Below are 25,588 nucleotides of genomic sequence, written 5' to 3'. Positions count from 1 at the left end.
GGGAGGGTGTTGGGACTCTAGTTCTGCTTAAGAGTCCCGGCTCGGACTCCATAAATAGCTATGTCCATATATGGAGTCAGTGCTTGGGGACACCCCAGTGTATTTAAATGTCATTTAGCCTGTATTTCAGAAAAGTTTGAGGGGGGATGCAAACTCACAAGCTTTGACATTACAGCCCAGAATGTTATCCACCACACTACAAGAGCTGCTGAATAGTTACTATAAAAAAAATAAAAAATAACACAATTTGAGACTCCAGCTGGATAGGAATACTTAGTAGTATTTAGGGTTCCTATACAGCAGAAGTCTCACATGTATTTTTCCTTAGTAACTGGCCATGCAGCTCTTGATTCTGGGCTGTAATGTCAAAGCTTGTGAGTTCGAATCCCACCTCAAACTTTTCAGAAATACAGGCTAAATTTAATTTAAACATATATATAACTTTTTAACTCTAATATATTTACATATATTATTATATATTTAAAATATATAATATATTATAATATATGTAAATATATTATGGCTAAAACATCAGTAGTAGTTCCCCACATATTATGCATACATATGTATCAGTATGATTTTTTCTATGATTTAAATTCGAATGAGAATCTGTGGCAAGACTTTAAAATCACGTATGCTCTCCATCCAATCTGACTGAGCGCAAGCTCTTCTGCAAAGAAGAATGGGCAAAAATGTCAGCCTCTAGATGCGCAAAGCTGGTAGAGACAAACCCCAAAAGACCTGCAGCTGTAACTGCAGAGAACAGTGGTCCTACAAAGTACTGACTGAGGGGGAGCTGATGGCACAAAGGACTGATGGCACAGAGGATTAATGGCATGGGGGGAGCCGATGGCACTGGGGGACTGATGGCCCACAGGACTGATGAGATGGGGGAGCTGATGGCACAGAGGATTGATGGCACTGGGGGAAGCTGATGGCACAGAGGATTGATGGCACTGGGGGAAGTTGATGGCACAGAGGATTGATGGCACTACGGGGAGCTGATGGCACAGAGGACTTATAGCACTGGGGGGGCTGATGGCACTGGGGGACTGATGGCACAGAGGATTGATGGCATGGGGGAGCTGATGGCACTGGGGGACTGATGGCACAGAGGACTGATGGCATGGGGGAGCTGATGGCACAGAGGATTGATGGCACGGGGGGAGCTGATGGCACAGAGGATTGATGGCACTGGGGGGAGCTGATGACACAGAGGACTGATGGCACAGAGGATTGATGGCATGGGGGAGCTGATGGCACTGGGGGACTGATGGCACACAGGACTGATGGCATGGGGGAGCTGATGGCACAGAGGATTGATGACGCTGGGGGGAGTTGATGGCACAGAGGATTGATGGCACTAGGGGGAGCTGATGGCACAGAGGACTTATAGCACTGGGGGGGCTGATGGCACTGGAGGACTGATGACACAGAGGATTTATGGCATGGGGGTGATGGCACTGGGGGACTGATGGCACAGAGGACTGATGGCATGGGGAGCTGATGGCACAGAGGATTGATGGCACGGGGGGGAAGTTAATGCACAGAGGATTGATGGCACTGGGGGGAGCTGATGGCACAGAGGACTTATAGCACTGGGGGGCTGATGGCACTGGAGGACTGATGGCACAGAGGATTGATGGCATGGGGGGGTGTTGGCACTGGGGGACTGATGGCACAGAGGACTGATGGCATGGGGGAGCTGATGGCACAGAGGATTGATGGCACGGGGGGAGCTGATGGCACAGAGGATTGATGGCACTGGGGGGAGCTGATGGCACAGAGGACTGATGGCACTGGGGGAGCTGATGGCACTGGGGGACTGATGGCACAGAGGACTGATGGCATGGGGAGCTGATGGCACAGAGGACTGATGGCACTGGGGGTCAGATGGTATGGGAAAAGCTGATGGCACAGGGGGTCTGATGACATTTAATAATGGAAAATGTTATTTTTTTATTATTTTTTTCTTATTAGAGTACTCGATTAATCGTTGAATCAATCGATAGATTACTTGATTACTAAAGTATTCGATAGCTGCAGCCCTAGACTCTACACTGTCCCTAAAATTATTTTCTGTCAGACACCACATAGAGCCATCCACCCTCATTCACATCCCAACACTTAATGACTTTCTGCAAGGACACCTCCCTGCCCGCTGTAGCACTGATTGACCCATCCAGTCTATCGACCAGTGAGCCAATATGGGCAAGCCCTCCCCCCACTTCCTCTTAGGGTCATGTAAGCATCCATCTTCCTCCTCTATGTGTTTTCCCATGATATGGTCAGTAAAATAGGGCTGTGCGTGAATGTCCTCCGCCACCAGTTCACCCCCCACTGGGTTCAGGTGGCTATGAGATGTAGGTCCCACATCTCCTGTCCCCTGGCCAGCCAGATTTATTAGCATCTGCTCCAGGATGTGAAGGAGTGGAATTACATAATTCATCCCATAGTTCTGGCTACCTCAGAGGGGCTGCTTCTGTGTTATTGGACGAGTGCACACATACTGTTGTCTTTCTGCAATGGCCTTGTGATCAGTTGCTGGAAAAATGAGTGATGAGGAGTAGGAGGAGGAGCATCAGGACCAGTAGATGATGGGAAGGAAACACAGCTCCCTTCTGTTAAGGTGGTGAAGCCTTAACTGCTGGAAAAGGATTGCGGGCCGTACCTGAACTTTAGCACCACGGTTTTCCCAGGCCACTTTATGGTGACACTACATGTGTTGATGCAGCGCTGTGGTGCCAACATTGGCACCCTGGCCACGCTTCACCTTCTGCCAACTGATTCATGAAAAGTCACACCAGTGAGTAGGGAATTTTACCCCCTTCACTCCATGCTAATTGCCTGCCGCCTCCTTTATGAACCCATGCACTGCTAGTTTTTTCGGACAGGTATGCTCCTGAATAGCAGACGGTCTACCCCTGACATGTTTGGCTCCAGACATCACACTGCTTACACCCCGCCAACTCCCGGCCATGCTACCACCCTGCTGGCTCAGCCGCTGTCTCATGCGCAAGCTGCCACCCTCATCCCCTGATAATGAAGCCCCCTCTTCACCAGGCTCCCACGGTCTATCGGTTACATCATCATCATCCACTACTGTCTGCACGTCACTGATGTCCTCCTCACCAGTCTCAGAGCCATGTGCCTGACCGCTCGCAACACCAGCTCCCACGCGACTCTCATTGTTGCTACTTGCCTGCCTACTGGAGGAAGCAGCCGATCTCTCCTCCACATCTTGTCTGGGCAGTAGCTGCTGACTGTCCTCACTGAAAAGTGAAGCCAAGCCGACAGCATACAATACTTCCTGAGCAGATGGAACATGACAGAGGAAGTTTCAGGACAGGTGGGGACACATGGCCTTCTCCCAGGTTATGCCAACTAACCGTTGTGTTAGAGGAACCCACCGAATCTTGGCTAGGGGTGTCTGATGCTACTTGTGACGAAGTAGAAGACCAAGTCAACCATTCAAACATCACTGGGTTGCTGGTCAAAACACAACCTCCTTCCCCCCTTCTTCCGCTGCTACTTCTACCAGCTGCAGAAACATTATTGCCACTGTGTGTTCCCTTAGAAGGCCCTGGCACCTGTTTGTCTGACATACTGTACTATAACTGTAAGTATAAAATAGCAGTAGTATAAGCAAGGCCAGTGTTGGGGGGGGGGAGTCAAACTGGGCAATTGCCCAGGGCCCCCATGGTCTAAGGGGCCTCCTGCTTCAGTGTTGCTGTTCAGCTGAACGTTAGTGGAAGCAGGTGGGCGGACAGCGGAAAACCTCCACTGTAATGCAGTGTAAGGTCCCTGTACATATAAGAGAAATCATTACTACAGCGCTGCTCTGGGAACTAACAGCTCCTGACACCAGCAGCGCTCTTCTACTAGAGCTGTAGGACCTGCCATGATGTCAGGTGCAGGAGGCGGAGCTCAGCAGAGAAGAGGGGATGCAGCACCTGTGATGACCTTGCCATCATGTGACCAGAACAGGAGGCGGAGCTCAGCAGTGCAGTAAAGTAATGAAGAAGAAGACCAGTGATGCATGGGAAGAAGTGAAGGACGGATTCAATGTAAGTGTGAGGTAATGCTGGGAGTTATAGTCCTCTCCTCTTATACCTCCTGTAATGTGCACTTATATTACATAATAATGGGCCAGACATGCTGGGAGTTGCAGTCCTCTCCTCTTATACCTCCTGTTATGTAATTTCAGAGTACATTTGAAGATACATTATGAGGAGAGGACTACAACTCCCAGCATGCCCAGCTTGTTATGTAATATCAGAGTACATTACAAGAGGAGGTATAAATGTCCACACTGCTGGGGGCACCAGGGAAGGGGGAAGGAGATCATTAGATATACCGCGCACTAGTGGGGAGGAATGGAAGAGCATTATATACTGGCACTACGGGTACATTATATATATACTGGCACTATGGAGGGAGCATTATATATTGAAACTAGTGGGGGGCACTACAGTGGGACATTAGACCCATTGGGAGCATTATGGTTATATTATTACTATTAGAGTACTGTAAAAGCGTTATTATTATTTGACACAATATGGAGGGCATTGCTACTAATGGGGGCTATCTTGGGGAGTATTATCACTATTGGGGTCATTATTACTAATGAGGACAGTCTGGGTGTATAGTATAGTGTTTATGGACATAGGGGGGGCGCAGCAGGCTCAGTATTATGAGTAGCTTCAAGAGGTTCTCCAGGTTTTTTAATATTGATGACATCAGGATAGGTCACCCGGCACCCCCGCTGATTAGCTGTTTGAGGAGACGGAATGTGCTGTGCGGACGTGTCAATACCCTTCTCTCTTCCTAATCTGCTTCTGTATGTCTATGGGACAGCAGCAGTGAAGAGCACACATCTCCTGAAACAGCTGATCGGCGGGAGTGCCAAGTGTCGGACTGTGTTTTTAGCACATTATTACAAGATTTGGGGCCCCACTTTTGATTTTGCCCAGAGCCACATTTTGCCTAAAACCGGCCCTGAGTATAGGATGCAATTTCACCCCCGAAACAAGGATGAATGGATGTACTTACATATAGGAGAACGTGAGCACCCTCAAATCAGTAGTATCAGACCGCAATTTCACCCCAATCACAGAATCAAGAATTAATGGAAATAACTTTTGTAAAATAACAATGTGATCCCTCCCAAAATCAGTAGAATCAGTCCACTATTTCATCACAATTACATAATCAAGGATTAATGGAATTACTTCTGTATAAACCTGTGGATCAACTTGCAGGATAACAGGCTGACCTGGATGGAGAGATGTCTTTTTTCAGCCTTATAAACTATGTTATTATGTTACTAATGTGAACACCCTGAAATCAGTAGTATTAAACCTCTATTTCACCAAAGCTTTACACTCTCCTATTGGTCCCTTTTCTCTCCCTGTAGTGTGGATAATGCCTCCCTATTATCTCTACACTATCTCTAAGCTGTCCCTGCTCTCTCCCTGTAGTGTGGATAATGCCTCCCTATTATCTCTACACTATCTCTAAGCTGTCACCGCTCTCTCCCTATAGTGTGGATAAAGCCTCCCTAATATATCCCTACACTATATCTAAGCTGCCCCTGCACTCTCCCTATAGTGTGGATAAAACTTCTTATTATATCCCTACACTATCACTAAACTGTCCCGGCTCTCTTCCTATAGTGTGGATAAAGCCTCCCTATTATATCCCTACACAATCTCTAAGCTGTCCCTGCACTCTCCCTATTGTGTGGATAAAGCCTCCCTAATATATCCCTACACTATCTCTAAGCTGCCCCTGATCTCTCGATATAGTGTGGATAAAGCCTCCCTATTATATCCCTACACTATATCTAAGCTGTCCCTGAACTGTTCAAAAGTAATATTTTGTAAAAAAAAAAAAAAAGGGGGGGGGTTTATCAAACTAGTGCAACTTAGAACTGGCTTAACTGCCCATAGCAACCAATCAGATTTCACCTTTCATTTTCTAAAAGCCTGTGAGCCAATGTGGTCAGGCTCTCCTCCCCAGATCCTCTTAGGGTCATGTGAGCATCCATGTTCCTCCGCTATGCTTTTCCCACTGACATTGGCAGTAAAATAGGGCTGTGGGTGCATGAAAGTCTTCCTCCGCCAGTCCAGCCCCCACCAGATGGTGACTCAATTAATAGTGGTACAGATAGGGAGCTCTGCACAAAGACTGGGATCATCGAACGGTGTGTTGTCTTCCTGGCGCTCGAGTTCGACACATTGCGGATCGGGTTGACAGACTACTGGTAGGGGCTGGAGAAGATCCAGCAGTCGTGGTCCATATTGAAACCAATGACAAAGTTAGAGGTACAGTTGCAAGAAAAAGTATGTGAACCCTTTCTGCACAAATTGGTCATAAAATGTGATCTGATCTTCAACTAAGTCACAACAACAGACAATCACAGTCTGCTTAAACTAATAACACACAAAGAGCTAAATGTTACCATGTTTTTATTGAACACACCATGTAAACATTCACAGTGTAGGTGGAAAAAGTATGTGAACTCCTAGACTAATGACATGTCCAAGAGCTAATTGGAGTGAGGTGTCAGCCAACTGGAGTCCAATCAATGAGATGAGATTGGAGGTTTTGGTTACAGCTGCCCTGCCCTATAAAAAACACACACCAGTTCTGGGTTTGCTTTTCACAAGAAGCATTGCCTGATGTGAATGATGCTTCGCACAACATAGCTCTCAGAAGACCTACGATTAAGAATTGTTGACTTGCATAAAGCTGGAAAGGGTTATAAAAGTATCTCCAAAAGCCTTGCTGTTCATCAGTCCACGGTAAGACAAACTGTCTATAAATGGAGAAAGTTCAGCACTGCTGCTACTCTCCCAAGAATAGATTTCATAGGAGGATACCACAGAGGAAGCCACTGCTGTCCAAAAAGAACATTGCTGCATGTTTACAGCTTGCACAAGAGCACCTGGATGTTCCACAGCAGTACTGGCAAAATATTCTGTGGACAGATGAAACCAAAGTTGAGTTGTTTGGAAGAAACACACAACACTATGTGTGGAGAAAAAGAGGCACAGCACACCAACATCAAAACCTCATCCCAACTGTGAAGTATGGTGGTGGGGGCATCATGGTTTGGGGCTGCTTTGCTGAGTCAGGGTCTGGACGGATTGCTATCATTGAAGGAAAAATTAATTCCCAAGTTTATCAAGACATTTTGCAGGAGAACTTAAGGCTATCTGTCCACCAGCTGAAGCTCAACAGAAGAAAATAGATGGAAGAGCGATGGAAGGGGAGGATGCTATGGTGGCCCGGAATAGAAAATTATAAAGCTTGAAGACATCTACCCACAGCGGGTTAAGCTTCGGGCATTCCCACCATATATGAGTCATGGTCCCCCTAGCACCCAGGCACCGCCAACAAAGCTCAGAAACCGAGGGATAGAAAGATGCAATTTCTCCGGTGTCCGATACCATCTGGTAAGTATTTTATAATTGAGTTCTTGCAAATTACACGATATAGAGATCTTATGAGAAAGAAGCATAGAACGTCTCCATTGATCCCCAGTAAAGGTCTCATCCAATTCCGTCTCCCAATCTAACATAAACTTGAGCTTGGGGTAGGAATCTCCAGATTGGCTGTCCCCAGTCACCTCGGTGTTCAGCATGGCATAAAGTATAGAAATAGCATGGCCAGGGACCGCCTGAGCAACACATAACTTTTCAAACTCTGTTAGAGATGTGCGGGACTGCAAACCAGGCATCAGAGAACTAACGAACCCCCTGAGCTGAAAATAGAGGAACCATCTTCCGGGAGATGGCGGGAGTATGTGTGATAGGTCCTCTAGAGGGCGTATCCCAGTTGAAGAACAGAAGTCTCCCAGTCTTACAGTAGATGTGTGATTAACTCGAAAGGCGGGCACCTGTTTAAGTCCCACAGGTAAATCTGGATGATCAGTGAGCATTGAGAGGGGACCTGGGATCTTGGCTAGATTTAATTTAGGTGCAAACTTAATCCATGAGACGGCTAAAGTAGGGAGGAGCATATCAGATTGGGCATGCAGGAGATTACATAAGGAATTAGGGGGCAGCCAAAATATGCCTGTTGCAAGGTGGGGATTCTTTACATGTTCATTTTCTACCCACATCTTAGTATCCTTGTTATGAAACAGATCCAAGACGCAGTTCATAACTGCAGCCCTACAGTATGTCAAAAAGTTAGGTAAACCTGTCCCTCCCTCTAATTTAGGGCGAGTCAAAAGACTATGGCCAAGCCGTGCTCTAGACTGATTCCACACAAATTGAATAGATCAGGGGGATCTTACAGGGAATAGTTTGAAATAAATAGAGCAGGCGAGGTAATATGTCCATTTTAAGGGTATTGATTTTACCAAACATTGAAATTTGTAGGGGCGCCCAGTTCTGAAGACTCGCTGTAATGGATTTAAGGAGAGGAGTATAATTAAGTTTAAATAGGTGTGAGGGATTGGCAGGCATGTGAACTCCCAAATACTTAATAGAGCCTTCCGCCCATTTAAAGGAGAAGGATTCTCCGAGGGATTGCACTTCCCTGTGGGGGAGTGTAATATTCAGAATTTCGGACTTATGTACGTTAACTCTGAAGTTACTGAGGTGTCCAAACATACTAAATTCCTTAAGAACGGAAGGAAGGCCTATTCTGGGGGACGTGAGATATAAAAGTCCGATCCGAAAACCGTTGATTGCTTTGTTTGCCCTAAGGGCATTGGCCAGGGACTCCATAGTCAGTATGTACAGAAACGGAGAAAAGGGGCAACCCTGGCGGGTGCCGTTTCGAATCCGAAACGGTGAGGACAGAGTGCCATTGACCCGCACACATGCCGATGGTGAAGAATAAAGAGCCATGATGCGCTGGAGCATCTTGTCACCCAGACCTAGGTGGGCTAGGGTTTCAGACAGAAACCTCCAGTCCACCCGGTCGAATGCCTTCTCAGCATCAATCGACAGAAGACATAAAGGTGTTTTATATTGTCTTGCTCTGGCCATGAGACCCAGAGACTTCAGGGTATTATCACGGGCCTCTTGGCCGGGGACAAATCCCACCTGTTCTTTGTGAACACTACCAGGAATGTGTGGGCGCAATCGCGTGGCTAGTTTCTTAGCATACATTTTCAGGTTGACGTTAAGAATCGAAATGGGCCTATAGTTTCCACAAACCGTAGGGTCTCTACCCGGCTTAGGGATGACTACTACATGCGCCTGTAAGGCCTGATATGGAAAGGGGCATACAGAAGAAATAGAATTAAAGGTTTTAGTTAGGACTGGAGCTAAGTCCTCTGACAGGGCCTTGTTGAAACGGGGGGTGAACCCATCGGGTCTGGGACATTTCCCTATTTTCAGATCCTGGATTGCTGCTTTAATTTCCGAGGTGGAAAAATCACTTTCCAGGTCAGAGGAAGTCACAGTATCTAAAGGCTTGGGGCCGTTAGAGGCTATGTACTGACATATGTCCTCCGACGGGGGTGCCGAAGATACATCTCGGGAGGCCTGCAAATCATAAAGGGCGGAATAATAATTTTTAAATTCCGTGGAGATCGCCAAAGGGGCATGGGCTAAACCATTTGTGTTTGTATTGATTGCATGCACATGTGTCGCTGGGGGCTTGGGATGGAGGGCTCATGCTAACCACCGCCCGCTCTTATCACCATATTCATAAAAACCATGTCTAACTCTATCCCTGGCACATAGGGATTTCTGATCTAATATCTTTAAAATCTGCTGACGTAGGGAAGAAATGTCCGCTCTCAGGGAATCCGTGGGAGACAGCTTATTCCGCTCCTCACTCTGAGAAAGCTCAGAGAAAAGATTGGAAAGTTTCAAGGTACGCTCTTTTTTCAACCGCGACCCATGGGAGATAAAGAGGCCTCGTAACACACATTTGAGGGCTTCCCATTTCACCGGTTGAGCGGTAGTGTCGGATTCCTGATTTAAAGAAAATTCTGCCACGGCTTTCCTGATGTCAGCCATACACACCCCGTCGTTCAGCAGATTGTCGTTTAGCCGCCATGAGGACGCCCGATTTCCTAGCGAGGAACCCATCAGAAGGCCATATACAGGGGAATGGTCAGACCACACAATAGTGTCTATGGAGCACTTGGGATCAAGGTCAAGAAGTTTCTGTGAGATGAAAAGATGGTCCAGCCTGCCATAACTATTATGGCTATGAGAAAAATGGGTGTAATCTCTGATGCCTGGGTGCAGAACCCGCCACATATCCACCAACCCAAGGACACCTAAGTCCTTCTGAAATTGATGTACACACACCGAGGGGACTGAGGACTTACCAGTGGACGAGTCTAGGGCCGGGTCCATCACTAGGTTAAAGTTGCCACCTACGATAATCGGGGAACCATCAGCGAATCTAGCTACTTTCCTCAAGACTTTAGTCCCAAATGCGGATTGTCCCTGGTTGGGGAAATAAACATTAGCAATAGATATAACAGATTGGTCAACCGAGAGCTTAAGAAAGAGGTATCTGCCCCTAGGATCCACCTCAGAGGCTAATACTGAGTGGCGGAAGTGTTTATGCAAAGCAATGGACACCCCCGCCGCCTTTCTCTCAGGGTTGGGAGCATGAAACCAGGTCGGGAAATATTTAGATTCACATTTCGGGATAGCATTAGCTTTAAAGTGCGTTTCTTGCAACATAGCGATCAATACCCGTTTCCTATGCAATCTGTACAGGACCTGACTCCTCTTTTCCGGTACATTGAAACTCCTAACATTGTATGTACAAAATGAGAGAGGTGCCATCTCTGTGGAGCTCTAGATAAACCTGTATGGGAAGAGGGGTAGGGAGGAACACTAGGAAGGGGATGTGATAAATGGAGCTAGGGACTAAAACACTAAGTACAGGACTAGACCAGACACACACTGAAGGCCGACCAAGGCAGCCAAAAGAAAAGAAAGAAAAAAAATAAACAAGGGGGGGGAGGGGGAAAGAAACTGGACTAGAAAAACAAAGAGAAGGAACTTAAGTCGTGACTTCAGTCACAGGCAGTACTGCGTACCGCAGACCCCTAGGTGGGAGAAGGAGAAGACTAGAACTAAGTGGACTCCACCTTAAACTCCAGCATCACAAGAAAGTGAACTTATAACAGTGCAGGACATATAAAACACACAGTGTGACCCGTGAAAATGACAGGAGAAGAAAAACTATATAAGTAGTAAAACAATAACAATGGCGCAGCCTCCGACCTAAATATGAGTAGCACATTACTCAAAGTCACAAGTGGCAAGCGATACAATATAGGCTAATCAGATATCACAGGCGGACGTCTGGGGGGCCTCTTTGGTTTAGCCGCCACACTCTGCCATTGCTCACGACGTGGGGCCGCCGAGATTTCTCGAGGTCTAGGCCACTCCGGCAGGTCCAGATGAGGTAGATCAAAGGTCTCCAGAAACTTAGGAAGGTCCGCTATAGATTTGAATGACCCCGTCTTCCGGTCCTTATTGGCGATTAGTTGAAACGGGTAACCCCATCTATACGGTATGGAGCGCTTCTGTAGCTCAGAAAGAAGGGGTTTCAGGGCCTTTCTCAGGAGCAAAGTGCATCTGGCCAAGTCTGGCAAGATGAGAATCTCTTTATCTTCAGACCGGACAGGTTCCGCATTTCTGTAGGCTTTTAGGATTGCTTCCTTATCTATGTAAAAGTGCACCCTGCAGATAACTCGCTTGGGGCCTAGCGCCCTATGGATCCTATCCAGTTCAATATCTTGATCAGGGTTTTTTTGTAGGAGTGACCCGAAAAAGGAAAGGGCCCAGGCTTCAAGGTCTTGAGGGAGTATATTCTCAGAGAGGCCCCGTATCCGAAGATTATTCCTCCGGTTACGATTTTCAATGTCCTCAAGATGGGAGAGGATATCTTGAATCTGGTCAGTGTGGTCTTGCAAGACCTGCCTATGCGATTATATGGTCGCCTGAAATTGCTCTTGGGAAGATTCAATTTCCTCCACCCGATTGCCGATATGCTGTATGTCGTGCTGTATAGCCGCCATATCTTGTTTGTGAGACGTCTCAAGTCTCATAAATAATCCATCCATCTCCTGTTTAGTGGGGAGGGACTTGAGATGAGTTTTCCAGTCCCAGTCACCCCCATCATGTTGCAGGACACACGGGCTCACTGACCTGGGTGATGTCTCTGGAGAGCTGCGGACACGTGGTGAGCAGCTCAGGGATGCGTCCACCGTCTTGAAAAGGGCTGGAGAGGACGGGGGAGCCGATGATGGACTCACCGCCGCTGCATAAGAAGTTGGTGAGTGACTACTCGGCGGGTTTCAATTACCAGGCATAGTGCCCTGATCGGGGTTGTTCAGCGCACTGCTGGAGGAAGCAGCCGTCTGTCTCGGAGCCTGCGCCATCTTGGACACCGCGTCGTTCCCGCCGTGTGCACCCGGCTGGTTAGGGGTGTTGAAAAAGCGGGTGATCGATCTCGAGGATCTCAGGGCAGGAGCAGGAGTAGAAGGGGCCCCTCTTCTACGGCCACCCATGGGGTCTTGAAAGTGAACAAAGTCCTGCTGGAAGTGGAAATGCTGGAGTCTTTCAGGAGCACACACAAGACGCGTCTCGCTCAGCCATTGGCAAGCTCCGTCCCCCCCAAAATGGGATATTTTTAAAAGCATCATAAAATCTAATTGTGAGAGGTACATACCGTATGAGATTAAAAGATTAAGGAACAAGAAAAAAAACTATGTGGATAAATAGAACTGTAAAAAAAAGCAATAAATGACAAAAAGAAAGCATTTAAATCACTAAAACAGGGGGGTAGCGAGGAAGCACTGAAAAACTATAAGGAAAAAAAATAGAATATGTAAAAAACAAATAAAAGCAGCCAAACTAGATACCGAGAGATTAATTGCCAAAGAGAGTAAAACTAAGCCAAAAATGTTCTTCAATTATATAAATGGGCAAAAACAGAGCCTGGAAACTATAGGCCGGTAAGTGTAACATCTGTTGTGGGTAAACAGTTTGAAGGTTTTCTAAGAGATGATATCTTGGAGGATCTCAATGAAAACAAGCAAATAATGCCATATCAGCATGGCTTCATGAGGGATCAGTCATGCCAAACTAATTTAATCAGTTTCTATGAGGAGGTAAGTTCTGGACTTGACAGCGGCGAATCAATGGATGTCGTATATCTGGACTTCTCCAAAGCATTTGACACTGTACCACATAAAAGGTTAGTATATAATATGAGAATGCTCGGACTGGGAGAAAACGTCTATATGTGGGTGAGTAACTGGCTGAGTGATAGAAAACAGAGGGTGGGTATTAACGGTACATACTCAGATTGGGTCACTGTCACTAGCGGAGTACCTCAGGGGTCAGTATTGGACCCTATTCTCTTCAATATATTTATTAATGATCTTGTAGAAGGCTTGCATAGTAAAATATCAATTGTTGCAGATGACAATAAACTGTAGGTAATTAACATGGAAGAGGACAGTATACTGTATATATATACTACAGAGGACAGTATATTGTATATATATACTACAGAGGACAGTATACTACTACAGAGGGATCTGGATAGATTGGAGGCTTGGGCAGATAAGTGGCAGATGAGGTTTAACACTGACAAATGTAAGGTTATGCACATGGGAAGGAATAATGCAAGTCACCCGTACATATTAAATGGCAAAACACTCGGTAACACTGACATGAAAAAGGACCTAGGAATTTTAGTGAACAGCAAACTAAGCTGCAAAAAACAGTGTCAGGCAGCTGCTGCCAAGGCCAATAAGATATTGGGTTGCATCAGAAGGGGCATAGATGGCGGTGATGAGAACATAGTCCTACCACTTTACACATCACTAGTCAGACCACACATGGAGTACTGTGTACAGTTCTGGGCTCCTGTGAACCAGGCAGACATAGCAGAGCTGGAGAGGGTCCAGAGGAGGGCAACTAAAGTAATAACTGGAATGGGGGGACTACAGTACCCTAAAAGATTATAACCATTAGGGTTATTCACTTTAGAAAAAAGACGACTGAGGGGAGATCGAATTACTATGTATAACTATATCATGGGTCAGTGCAGAGATCTATCCCATCATCTATTTATCCCCAGGACTGTGACGAGGGGACATCCTCTGCGTCTGGAGGAAAGAAGGTTTGTACACAAACATAGAAAAGGATTCTTTACGGTAAGAGCAGTGAGACTATGGAGCTCTCTGCCTGAGGAGGTGGTGATGGTGAGTACAACTTGCAGGATAACAGGTCGAACTGGATGGACAGCCTTATATACTATGTTACTATGTTACATCAGAAAGGAGTAGAGGGATTGGTTATCTCACCGGTGTTTCATGATAATTAGATTAACCGTTTCATTTCCGTAGTGTTTATCCCCCTCCTTACCAGGGCAATTTTTCAGTTTTAGCAACAGGCCTATTTAACTGCAAATAACAAATTAATGTCACGGTGCCTCCTGTGAGAGAGGTGAGAAGATCGGATAGACTTGCTGCACGTGAGGCTATCTGACAGGTCTCTCTGTTTTCCTCTTTGTATGTTGTGGGTTGGCAGGATCTCACCGCTCCTCAGGTGCGGCTTGTTATCAGTGATGAGGCCCTATTTAGGACCGCCTCACACTACTGACCATGCGATTAATAGTTTCTGCTTGGAGTTGTTAGAGCCTTTGTGTCTTGGATCTCCTGCTTCTCCATACATCTCGAAGCTAAGTACTTGTTGCCTTTGCTGTATGTTGTTATCTGGTGTGTGTTGTTTCTAGGCCTCAGGGAGATCCTTCATTGTGGAAGGAACCAGCTGTCTCATCTGCGCCTACCTATCCTAGGTCTCGACTGTTTCAGCAGGGCTTTAGGTATCCGGCGTATGAGCATTTCCACCATCAGGATCTGCTCATACTGGCAGGAGTTAGGGAAAGGCCTAGGGATTACTAGAAGGTCATCATCCCTCTTCCTTAGCTTTTGAGGCCTAGATTGTCGTCTATTCGTTGTGGTGTGTATTTGGTGTTTTCCCTTCCCCTTACCCGTGACAATTAATTTCTGAGCCAGCCTACATGTATGTTATATTATTATTCATGGGACACCTTAGAAGTTTGTTTTGTGTCATTAGATGACAGATATAATATATAAATATTTTTTTAAAACTAATATTTAAATAAAAACTCCAAATTATGAAAAATCTTTTTTTTTATATAATTTTTTTCTGTTACAAAAGATTTCAAGACAAAATATTTCTAAAACCATTACCATATGTTTTTACTGTGGAAATGGACACTTTTTGGATAATTTATCTACTGGCTGGGCCCATCACAAGACTTCAGAGGACTGGAGCGCATTTTGGATTTTGGCAGCCTATTATTCTTTTGCTGATTCTGTGGCACCGTACCACCAGAACAAGTGTTGTACAGAGCCAAAACATTAGAAGCTCCTTCAAGGTGACTTTTACATGTTTTAAGTTTAAGTTTTTTTTTTTCATTTTTAAATCAGATTAAAAAAAGTGTTTGCATATTTTACATAATATATATAGCTAAAAAAAATTACCTATACTTTCAAAATTTGGAAGAAATAAAAAAAAATACACATTTGTATCTTTAACACAAACAATGTCTGCTATGCTATTACTGTTCTCTATATTTATACTATTCTTTATTCCATTTTTTATTATTTTTTACATTGTTATAAATTTTTTATTTATATATTTAACTTTTTATTTTTATTTTTTCTGAAATCTGAAAAAAGTGAATTTACCCCTTCCTGCCACAGTCAGGGCAGCCTGAAGGCTCACAATTAATTTAACTACCAACAGGGGGCCCTCTGACATCAAGAAGAGCAGGCCCCTGCCGGCTTTTTGACTTCACACTGCGATGGATCGCTGTACACCTGCCTGGGCTCTGGGATACTTACTGTGACCGGAGATGTCTAATGACAGCACAGCCATGGAGATCTACAACCTCATGGAGTGCTGACAGATCTCAATGTGACCTGACACTTTCATATGTCGGGCTACATGTAAGAGCTTACAGCCACAACGCAAATAGTATGGCGGTAAACAAAAGGTTAATGTATGCTGGTTGGTGTTTCATACGATTGTATTTAGTCTGTATTTGTATGGCCTGAAAAAGGCTGATATGAAAGGGGTATTCCACATAGAGAAAGTGATCCCCTTTAAGTGGAAATGTCGCTATGCTTCATATATGCCTGTAACCTAAAGCTAGAAGAAATAGGACCTGCTGACGTCACTCTTCTATGTAATATTCGGAGAACCGCTGGTGCTGTCTTCATTTACTTCTTATGATGGTGACTTCACTTTCTGTAGTCCACCCTTCTAGGTTCCTCATCACTATTATCACATTTGTGCCTTTTCTCTTTTCCTTCAGATCCCGGTATCCCGCTGCTCAGACCCATGTTTACCTGGAAGCCGGAAAATGGCGAGACCGACAATTCACACCTGCTGCTATGACTGCGTCCCATGTTCAGAAGGAGAGATATCCAATATAACCGGTATGTGGTAGTATGAGTTGTTGTACTGTGTTACCAGTGGTGATGATCAGAGATGAGCGAATCGAAGTTGACAAAGTGGAATTTGATAAAAATTTCAGGAATTATTCGATTCGCACTAAATCCAAATTTCCTCATGTTTCGTGATTTTTTCCTAAAATGGCTGCTGCACATTTTAGGACATGGAGCAAGGGTCTCTGGGAACGAGGGATCACATATAATGCCATGCATGCAGCCAATCAGCAGCCAGCCTTATAAATAGCCTCAGCCATCTTGGATCCTGACATTTTCCAGTGTCCTTAGTGCAGGGAGAGATGTCAGCAGGCGCTAGGGACAGTGCTAGGAAAGACATGAAACTTATATTTTTCTCAATAGAAGTTCAGGGAAAGAGCATTAGAGGAAAGGATAGGGATGAATCATGCCAGAGTATTGAAGCAGAACAGGGTTCAGTGGGGCAGTGTACAGCCTGGGTAATAGGAACAATCCTATTACACCTTGCTGCACTGACTGGGGAACCAAATTGGTGTTATACTGCTGCTTTTAGGTTTGCACTATATGATACCTCTGTAATTCCAGCAAACAGTTATTGTTATTGGAGTCTTATTAGCCCTTGTGCGGTGCAGTTATATATATATGTTCTAAAGCCCTTTTTGGCGTGTATTAGTAGGGAAAAAGAAAAGGGTTTATTAGCTATTGTGTGGTGAAGTGAGAAAATTACAGCCCTTTTTGTCGTGTATTAATTTCCTTTTTATTTACTTGTTTGATCTAACAGTATGTCAGACAGAGAAGTGCCCGGCCCTGCACAGGGGAAAGGCACAGGCCTAAATGTTTTGGGCGCAGGAACAGGTAGCAGCAGAGTAAGGGGCGTAGCAGCAGGGGTCACTTCGAGAGGCCTGAGCTCCCAGTGTCAGCTAGTGGTCATGTTTTGACCAGCAACCCAGCGGTTCTTGAATGGTTGACTCGATCTTTGACTTCGTAGCAAGTGACATCAGACACCCCCAGTCAAGAGTCGGTGGGTTCGTCAGACACAACCCTTCGTTGGCCCTTACCTGTCCTCACCCTGCCTCTGTCCTTTTCTGTTCCCTCAGCCAGATAAGTACTATATACTGTGGGCTCAGCTCCACTATATAGCGAGGACAAGCAACTAGAGGACAGTCAGCAGCTACTGCACAGCCAAGATCCAGAGGAGACATCCACCTCTTCCTCCGGTAGGCGGGCAAGTAGTGATGAGGAGAGTGGCATGAGAGCTGGTGTTGCAAGAGGTCAGGCTCCTAGGTCAGAGACCATTGAGGAGGACATCAGTGACGTGCAGACAGTACTCGATGATGTATCCAATCGCAATTGGGGGCTTCATCATCATCGGGAGAAGAGGGTGTCAGCTTGCGCATGATGCAGCGGTGGAGCAAGCAAGTCAGTAGCATGGCCAGGAGTCAGCAGGGTGGCAGCAGTAGGAGGTCGGGAGCCAAAAATGCGCGGGGTAGACCACCCGCTTCCCAGGACACTACCTGTCAGGAAAGTAGTGGTGCAGGGGGTTTACGGAGGCAGTGGTGGTAGTGTCACGGAACCATGAACCAGACGTACAACAAGAGATAAGTGAAAATAAGAAGGCTTTATTGAAAATAAAGCTGTAAAGCAAAAGTCCAAACGGATGGTGAAACCGAGCAGAGTCTTTGCGAAGCCAGAGGTCAGGAACCAGAAGGGTAGTCAGACGAAGCCAGGATCAGGAACCAGCAGGGTAGTCAGACGAAGCCAGGATCAGGAACCAGCAGGGTAGTCAGACGAAGCCAGGATCAGGAACCAGCAGGGTAGTCAGACGAAGCCAGGATCAGGAACCAGCAGGGTAGTCAGACGAAGCCAGGATCAGGAACCAGAAGCAGCAGCAGTCTAGAAGCATGTGAACACAGGAGGACCAAGCAAGGAACTGAAGCCACAGACCTCCTATATATATGAGCTAGGCATCCAGCTCCTCCCAGGGGAAGGAGGAGCCGCAGGGTGGAAGGCTACAAGAAACCCAGAACCCAAGATGGCCGCCAGCACATGTCAAACGAAGGAGAGCAGCAAGCAGGTAAGACCATGACAGTACCTCCCCCTCAAGGGCCCCTCCTCCGCGGAGCACAAAACGGTTTCTGAGGGAAGCGTGCGTGGAAGGCTCGGAGCAAGGCAGGAGCATGGACATCTGCGGAGGGAACCCAGGAACGCTCCTCTGGACCATAACCACGCCAATGGACCAAAAACTGCAACCGACCGCGGACCAGGCGTGAGTCCAGGATATTGCTCACCTCATATTCCTCACGATTGCCCACTTGGACCGGACGAGGCCGAGGAACCGAGGAAGTGAAACGATTACACACCAGTGGCTTCAACAGGGAGACATGAAACACGTTGGAGATCCGCATGCCAGGAGGAAGCGCAAGGGCATAGGCTACCGGGTTTACCCTGCGAAGCACTCGGAAGGGACCAACAAAGCGAGGCGCCAGCTTGGGAGTGGGCACTCGAAGGTTGAGGTTGCGGGTGGACAACCATACACGGTCTCCGACCTGGTAGGAAGGAGCAGGCGCTCGTCTGCGATCAGCCTGGAGTCTCTGGCGCTGCGCAGAGACCTCAAGGGACTTCTGGATCTGTACCCAAGAAGCACGTAGGACGGAAAGGTGATCCTCTACAGCCGGAATATCCTGGGGAGAGAATACCTCCGGTAACACGGCAGGTTGGAACCCATAATTGGCCATGAAGGGAGACGTCCCAGAGGAAGAGTTCACCGCCGTGTTCCTGGCAAACTCAGCCCAAGGCAGGAGGTCAACCCAATTGTCTTGGTGATCGGAGACATAGCAACGAAGGAATTGCTCCAAGGCCTGATTGGATCGTTCTGCGGCCCCATTGGACTGAGGGTGGTAGGCCGAGGAGAAGGAGAGATGAATCCCCAACTGGGAGCAAAAGGCGCGCCAGAACCTGGACACAAACTGACTCCCCCGATCCGACACAATCTCCTTAGGCAAACCGTGCAACCGGAAGACCTCCCTGGCAAAAATCGTGGCCAACTCTTGTGCAGAGGGTAACTTCTTGAGAGGAACACAGTGGCACATTTTGGAAAACCGATCCACAATCATGAGAATGACCGTATGGCCTCGGGATGCAGGGAGGTCCACAATGAAATCCATCCCCAGGTGTGACCATGGGCGCTCCCCGGTGGCTATGGGTTGCAGAAGGCCCAACGGAAGGTGCCGAGGGGACTTACTCTGGGCACAAACGGAGCATGCCGCTACATATGCGGCGATGTCGGAACGTAGGGAAGGCCACCAGAACAGACGTGAAACAGCCCAGGACAGCTGATTCTTTCCAGGATGCCCCGCGGTCTTGGAGTTATGGTAGGTTCGCAACAACCGAGTGCGCAACTCCTCAGGCACAAAACATCTGCCGTTGGGTCTCCCAGAGGGAGCACCAGATTGAGCCGCCAAAATCTGCTCACCCAGGGGAGAGGTCAGGCTGGTGCGAATGGCGGCCAGGATCTGATTCGGAGGTATGACCGAAGTCGGAATCGACTCCTCCCTGGACAGCTCGGAGTACTGCCGTGATAAGGCATCCGCCCTGATGTTCTTGGAACCGGGTAGGTAGGAGACCACGTAATTAAAACGTGACAAGAACAGAGCCCATCTGGCCTGACGTGGTGTCAATCTCTTGGCCTCAGAAAGGTAGGTCAGATTCTTGTGGTCCGTCAGGATGAGAACCGGAACCACCGAACCCTCGAGCAAGTGCCTCCATTCTTTAAGGGCCTGCACGATGGCCAATAACTCCCTGTCACCAATCTGATAGTTGCACTCCGCGGAAGACAGTTTCCGGGAGTAAAACCCACAAGGAAGCAGAGGACCCTCTGGTGTTCTACGCTGAGACAGAAGGGCGCCTACTCCCGTCTCAGACGCGTCCACCTCGAGGACAAAGGGCAACCCAGGGTTGGGATGCGACAGAATCGGAGCCGACACAAAGGCGGACTTTAGGGCCTCAAAAGCTCGGATGGCCTCGAGCGGCCAGACCTGGGAATTACTGCCCTTCCTGGTCAGATCCGTGAGAGGCTTGGCCAGCATGGAAAAGTCCCTGATGAACTTCCGATAATAATTGGCGAAGCCCAAAAAGCGCTGCAGGGAACGAAGACCACTGGGCTGGGGCCACTGTAAGACAGCCGAAACCTTCTCAGGATCCATGGAGAACCCCTCAGCGGAAATGATGTAACCTAAGAAGGTTACCTGGGATCGGTGAAATTCGCATTTCTCAAGCTTACCGAACAGCTTGTTCTCTCGTAACCGTTGCAACACTCGTCTGACATCCAGAATGTGGGCCTCCATGGATTCAGAATATACCAAGATGTCATCCAAATAGACTACCACACACTGCTGCAACAGGTCACGGAAAACATCGTTGATGAATTCCTGAAAGACTGCGGGCGCATTGCACAACCCAAAGGGCATAACCAAGGATTCGTAATGACCGGTCCTGGTGTTAAACGCGGTCTTCCACTCATCGCCCGCCTTGATCCTTACCAGGTTATATGCCGCCCTCAGGTCGAGTTTGGTAAAGACCGTGGCCCCTTTAAGGCGATCGAACAGCTCGGAAATCAAGGGTATCGGGTAAGCGTTCTTGATCGTGATGCGATTGAGACCCCTGTAATCGATGCAAGGCCTCAACTCACCGCCCTTCTTTTTCACAAAGAAAAATCCAGCCCCTGCCGGGGACGAAGACTTGCGAATGTGTCCGCGTGAAAGCGCCTCCCTCACGTACTCCTCCATGGCCTCATTCTCCGCTACCGACAGTGGATAGACTTTGCCACGAGGAGGAACGGCACCAGATTGTAACTCTATGGCACAATCGTATGGGCGGTGCGGAGGTAGGGCAACCGCGCGCACCTTATCGAATACATCCCGGTACTCCTCGTATTCAGGAGGCAACAGAGAGTCCGAGGAAGTACACAGCAACTTGACAGACCCATGGATGCAACTAGCCCCACACTGCGGTGACCACGAGAGGATCTCGACCGATCTCCAATCGAAAGTCGGATTATGCTTCTGGAGCCAGGGGTACCCCAAGACCACCGAGTAGTGTGGAGACGAAATAACCTGGAGGCAGACCGACTCTCTGTGAACGGCACCAATGGCTATCCCCACTGGAAGGGTCTCATGAGTCACGTGTGGCGGCAGAAGGGGTCTGCCGTCTATCGCCTCAAGAGCCAGTGGGGAACCTCGAGCCTGCAGAGGAATGGAATTGGCGGCAGCGAACACACTATCGATGAACAAACCACCAGCACCAGAGTCCACCAACGCCTGGGTCGTCACCGAGCCCCCGACCCAGGAGAGGACAACAGTGATCAGTGGTTTGTCAACACGGGAAACCGGGGACGAGGAGACTCCACCCAAGATCTGCCCCCGACAGGATCTCAGGGTACGAGCGTTCCCCGGACGGTTCGGACATGCCAACCGAAAATGCCCACCGAGACCACAGTACATGCATCGGCCCTCGCGTCTCCGGAGTGCCCTCTCCCCCTCGGACAGGCGAGCAAACCCCAGCTGCATGGGTTCACCCCCAGACAAGTCATCCCCAGGAGGCGTGGGAGGAGAGGGAGGCACGGGTGGGACAGCAAACGTAGGCACCAATCTGTTAGAAGACCTCCGCAGGTTCTCCTTAAAGGAAGGTCTCTCCCTGAGTCTGGTGTCAATCAAAATCAGGAAAGAAATAAGAGACTCGAGCTCAACTGGTAGGTCCTTAGCTGCAACCTCATCCTTTAAGGCATCCGAGAGACCATGAGAGAAAGCAGCGACCAGAGCCTCATTATTCCAGCCCACCTCTGCTGCCAGGGTACGAAACTCAATAGCGTATTCAGCTACGGATCGTGAACCCTGTCTGATGGACATAAGGAGCTTCGCAGCAGAGGCAGCACGAGCCGGCACATCGAATACCTTCCGAAGAGAAGCAACAAAACCGGAAAACTCGGCAACCACCGGATTGTTGTTCTCCCATAAAGGGCTGGCCCAGGCCAAGGCCTTGTCCGAGAGCAGCGAGATCAAGAAGCCCACCTTTGATCTCTCAGTAGGAAAGGCATGTGGCAGCAACTCAAAATAAATGCCCACCTGGTTAAGGAAACCTCGGCACTGAGTTGGCTCTCCCCCAAAGCGCTGTGGAAGAGGGGCAGAACCGGTCATACCCCGAAACACCGCAGGCGCAACAACAGGTGTCGGGGTAGACTCTGGCGCAACAACCGGAGCGGCAGTAGGAGCGAGCCCAGGAGCGACAACCGACCCATCGGCAACGGGAGCGAAATGAGCCGTGCGTTCAAGCAGGGTTTGCAACGCCACAGCGAACCGACCCAACAGGTGATCCTGCTGATCAAGTCTGGCAACCAGCGTGGGTAGCGAGGATGGCCCTGTACCGTCAGAATTCATGGCTTGGTCCTAATGTCACGGAACCATGAACCAGACGTACAACAAGAGATAAGTGAAAATAAGAAGGCTTTATTGAAAATAAAGCTGTAAAGCAAAAGTCCAAACGGATGGTGAAACCGAGCAGAGTCTTTGCGAAGCCAGAGGTCAGGAACCAGAAGGGTAGTCAGACGAAGCCAGGATCAGGAACCAGCAGGGTAGTCAGACGAAGCCAGGATCAGGAACCAGCAGGGTAGTCAGACGAAGCCAGGATCAGGAACCAGCAGGGTAGTCAGACGAAGCCAGGATCAGGAACCAGCAGGGTAGTCAGACGAAGCCAGGATCAGGAACCAGAAGCAGCAGCAGTCTAGAAGCATGTGAACACAGGAGGACCAAGCAAGGAACTGAAGCCACAGACCTCCTATATATATGAGCTAGGCATCCAGCTCCTCCCAGGGGAAGGAGGAGCCGCAGGGTGGAAGGCTACAAGAAACCCAGAACCCAAGATGGCCGCCAGCACATGTCAAACGAAGGAGAGCAGCAAGCAGGTAAGACCATGACAGGTAGCAGTCAGTCAGTGAGGAGTGTTGGGGGTAAATTCAACTAATTAGCGGTGTGGCAGCTTTTTGTCAAGTCGCCGGGGAAGGTGAACATGGCCATTTGTCAAATCTGTAGGCAGAATGTGAAGCATGGCCAGGGTGCCAATGTTGGCACCACGGCCCTGCGTCAACATATTGTCACGGCCTATGGTGTGTTTTGTGACACTTTCCTCCTCTTGCGGTTGCCCGTGACAACGTGTGGTGTTGTGTGCATGTGGTGGCAGTGTCTTGGCCTTCTGGCTGATCCCCAGGACATGGTTGTTGCCACGCATGCCGTTGCCGGCGGTAACAGGTGGAGTGTGAGCTTGTTTGTACTTTTCCCTTTTAAGTAGCTTCCATCCCTTGTCTGGTATTGGAAGGGTTAATTCCCTTCCTAGTGTGTGAACACTGGGTGTGTCTGTGTGTGGGTGTGGCTACTTGGGGTATTTCGCTCCTGCTGGATGCCAGTAGCGGAGGGGTACTCCAGCCATGGTGTTTGCTGGAGTCATCCTCTTGGTATTATACCATCTATCCAGTGAGGGCCACCCTTGTGGTCATACTGTCACGGCTGAGGGTGGGGGAAACCCTCAGCCGTGCGATGTCAATGGGAAAGGGTAGCTCCTAGTCCAGGGCCACCCTGAGGGCTATTAGGGATCTTAGGTTACGGTGTATGATCCCTCCTACCATCAGGGTTGGCTCATACGGTTAGGAGTCAGGGTCAGAATAGGGACGCGTTAGGAGGTGACCTGCTCCCTGATTCCTGTCCTGGCCCAGCAGCTACCCTTTCCATTGACATCGCACGGCTAAGGGTTTCCCCCACCCTCAGCCGTGACACATATGCAGCGTCACCATAAAGTGGCCTGGGTGAACCATGGCTCCGATGTGGTGGTCCAGCCTGCTGCAGCAACCGCTGCATCACCCAGTGCCATGCACCCGATTTCAGGCAGTCAAGGTTCTACCACCTCAGGAAGGAAGCTGTCTGTCCTTCCCATCATCTGCTGGTACTAATACTCCTGCTCTTGCTCCTCCTCCTCCTAGTCAATCATTCCGCCAGCAATCGATCACCGAAGCGATTGCCAAGAGACAACAGTATGTATACACTCATCCAACGGCGCAGAAGCTAAACGTGCTCCTGGCCAAGTTGCTGGTACAGTTGTAAGCCGTGTACCGGGGTGGGCTCCCCAGGATACAGCGAAGTCACAGACAAGAAAAGCGACACTGACACCAGCTATATATGCAAGAACAGAAACTTTACTTTAACAATAGTGAAAACACAACAATATAAGTATACAGACTAAGTTATACCCCAGGCCCACAGTCACCGTCCCTGTCCGAGGGACAGGCCTAGCCCGATGGCGCACACAGCAGAGCCTGCAAGTCGTGCCGTGCCGCTAAAGAGATCACACCTAGTCGGTGGCGGACGCAGCAGAGCCTGCAAGTCAAATACTGCACCGCAGTCCAGTACAGTAAGGCCTAGCAAAACATATAACCCTAACTGTCTAACTACTATAAGGCCTAGGCTAGTCTCTGTTACTTCAAGCGCCACACAGTAGAATACAATCAGTAACCAGGTGTACTGACCTGCGTCCGTTCTGGGCCCGAGGATGCCGCTTACCTGGGATGGCCACCAACCTCTCAGCAACCGTGCGGACTTGATTGATAATAAGACTTCTGCCCACATGCTGTACACTGTCTTCCTGGAGCACTCTCTCTTTCAAAGAGCCGGATCCAGTAAGGGGACAACAGCTAATCTCCTTCCTCTGTGTGTCCATTCACTCCCGGACATCCGCAAGTCAGGATGAAATCGGATTCAGTCTCTCAAAGAACATTGTTTCCACCATGTCAGATCAGCACTTCCTGGTTTTCAGAAGCAGCTAGCATGAGTCATCATCTGCTTTGCATATGCAGATCCCTGAGTGTGCTGACTGTGCTGCAAAACAGTGGCCTCTAGTGCCCGGAATGCCAAAAGACAGCTTCAATACAATTTAAACATAAACATTTACAGGCAGAGTTTATCTACAATCTCACATGCCACCCCACTCGAAGTTGTAGTTCTCGGCAACTCTCCCCATACAAACTCTTCTTGAGCATAGCGCTGTGGAGGCACACCAGCATTGGGCCTTGCTGACCTTCTC

General features: G+C 48.3%; 1 protein-coding gene across 1 annotated transcript in view; it reads left to right on the top strand.

Moving 5' to 3' along the window:
• The window catches only part of LOC120991097, a 94,642-nt gene that overhangs the window by 36,986 nt on the left and 32,068 nt on the right, over window positions 1-25,588 (top strand). Inside the window, exons 5-6 of the mRNA XM_040419989.1 lie at window positions 15,786-15,988; window positions 16,357-16,480. Coding sequence (XP_040275923.1) covers window positions 15,786-15,988; window positions 16,357-16,480 — 327 coding nt within the window. The remainder of the gene's footprint in view (window positions 1-15,785; window positions 15,989-16,356; window positions 16,481-25,588) is intronic.

The sequence above is a fragment of the Bufo bufo genome, chromosome 2, assembly GCF_905171765.1.
Source record: "Bufo bufo chromosome 2, aBufBuf1.1, whole genome shotgun sequence".
Taxonomy (NCBI): domain Eukaryota; kingdom Metazoa; phylum Chordata; class Amphibia; order Anura; family Bufonidae; genus Bufo; species Bufo bufo.
The sequence above is the reverse complement of the archived record's forward strand: the minus strand, read 5'-3'. Positions and strand labels throughout refer to the sequence as shown.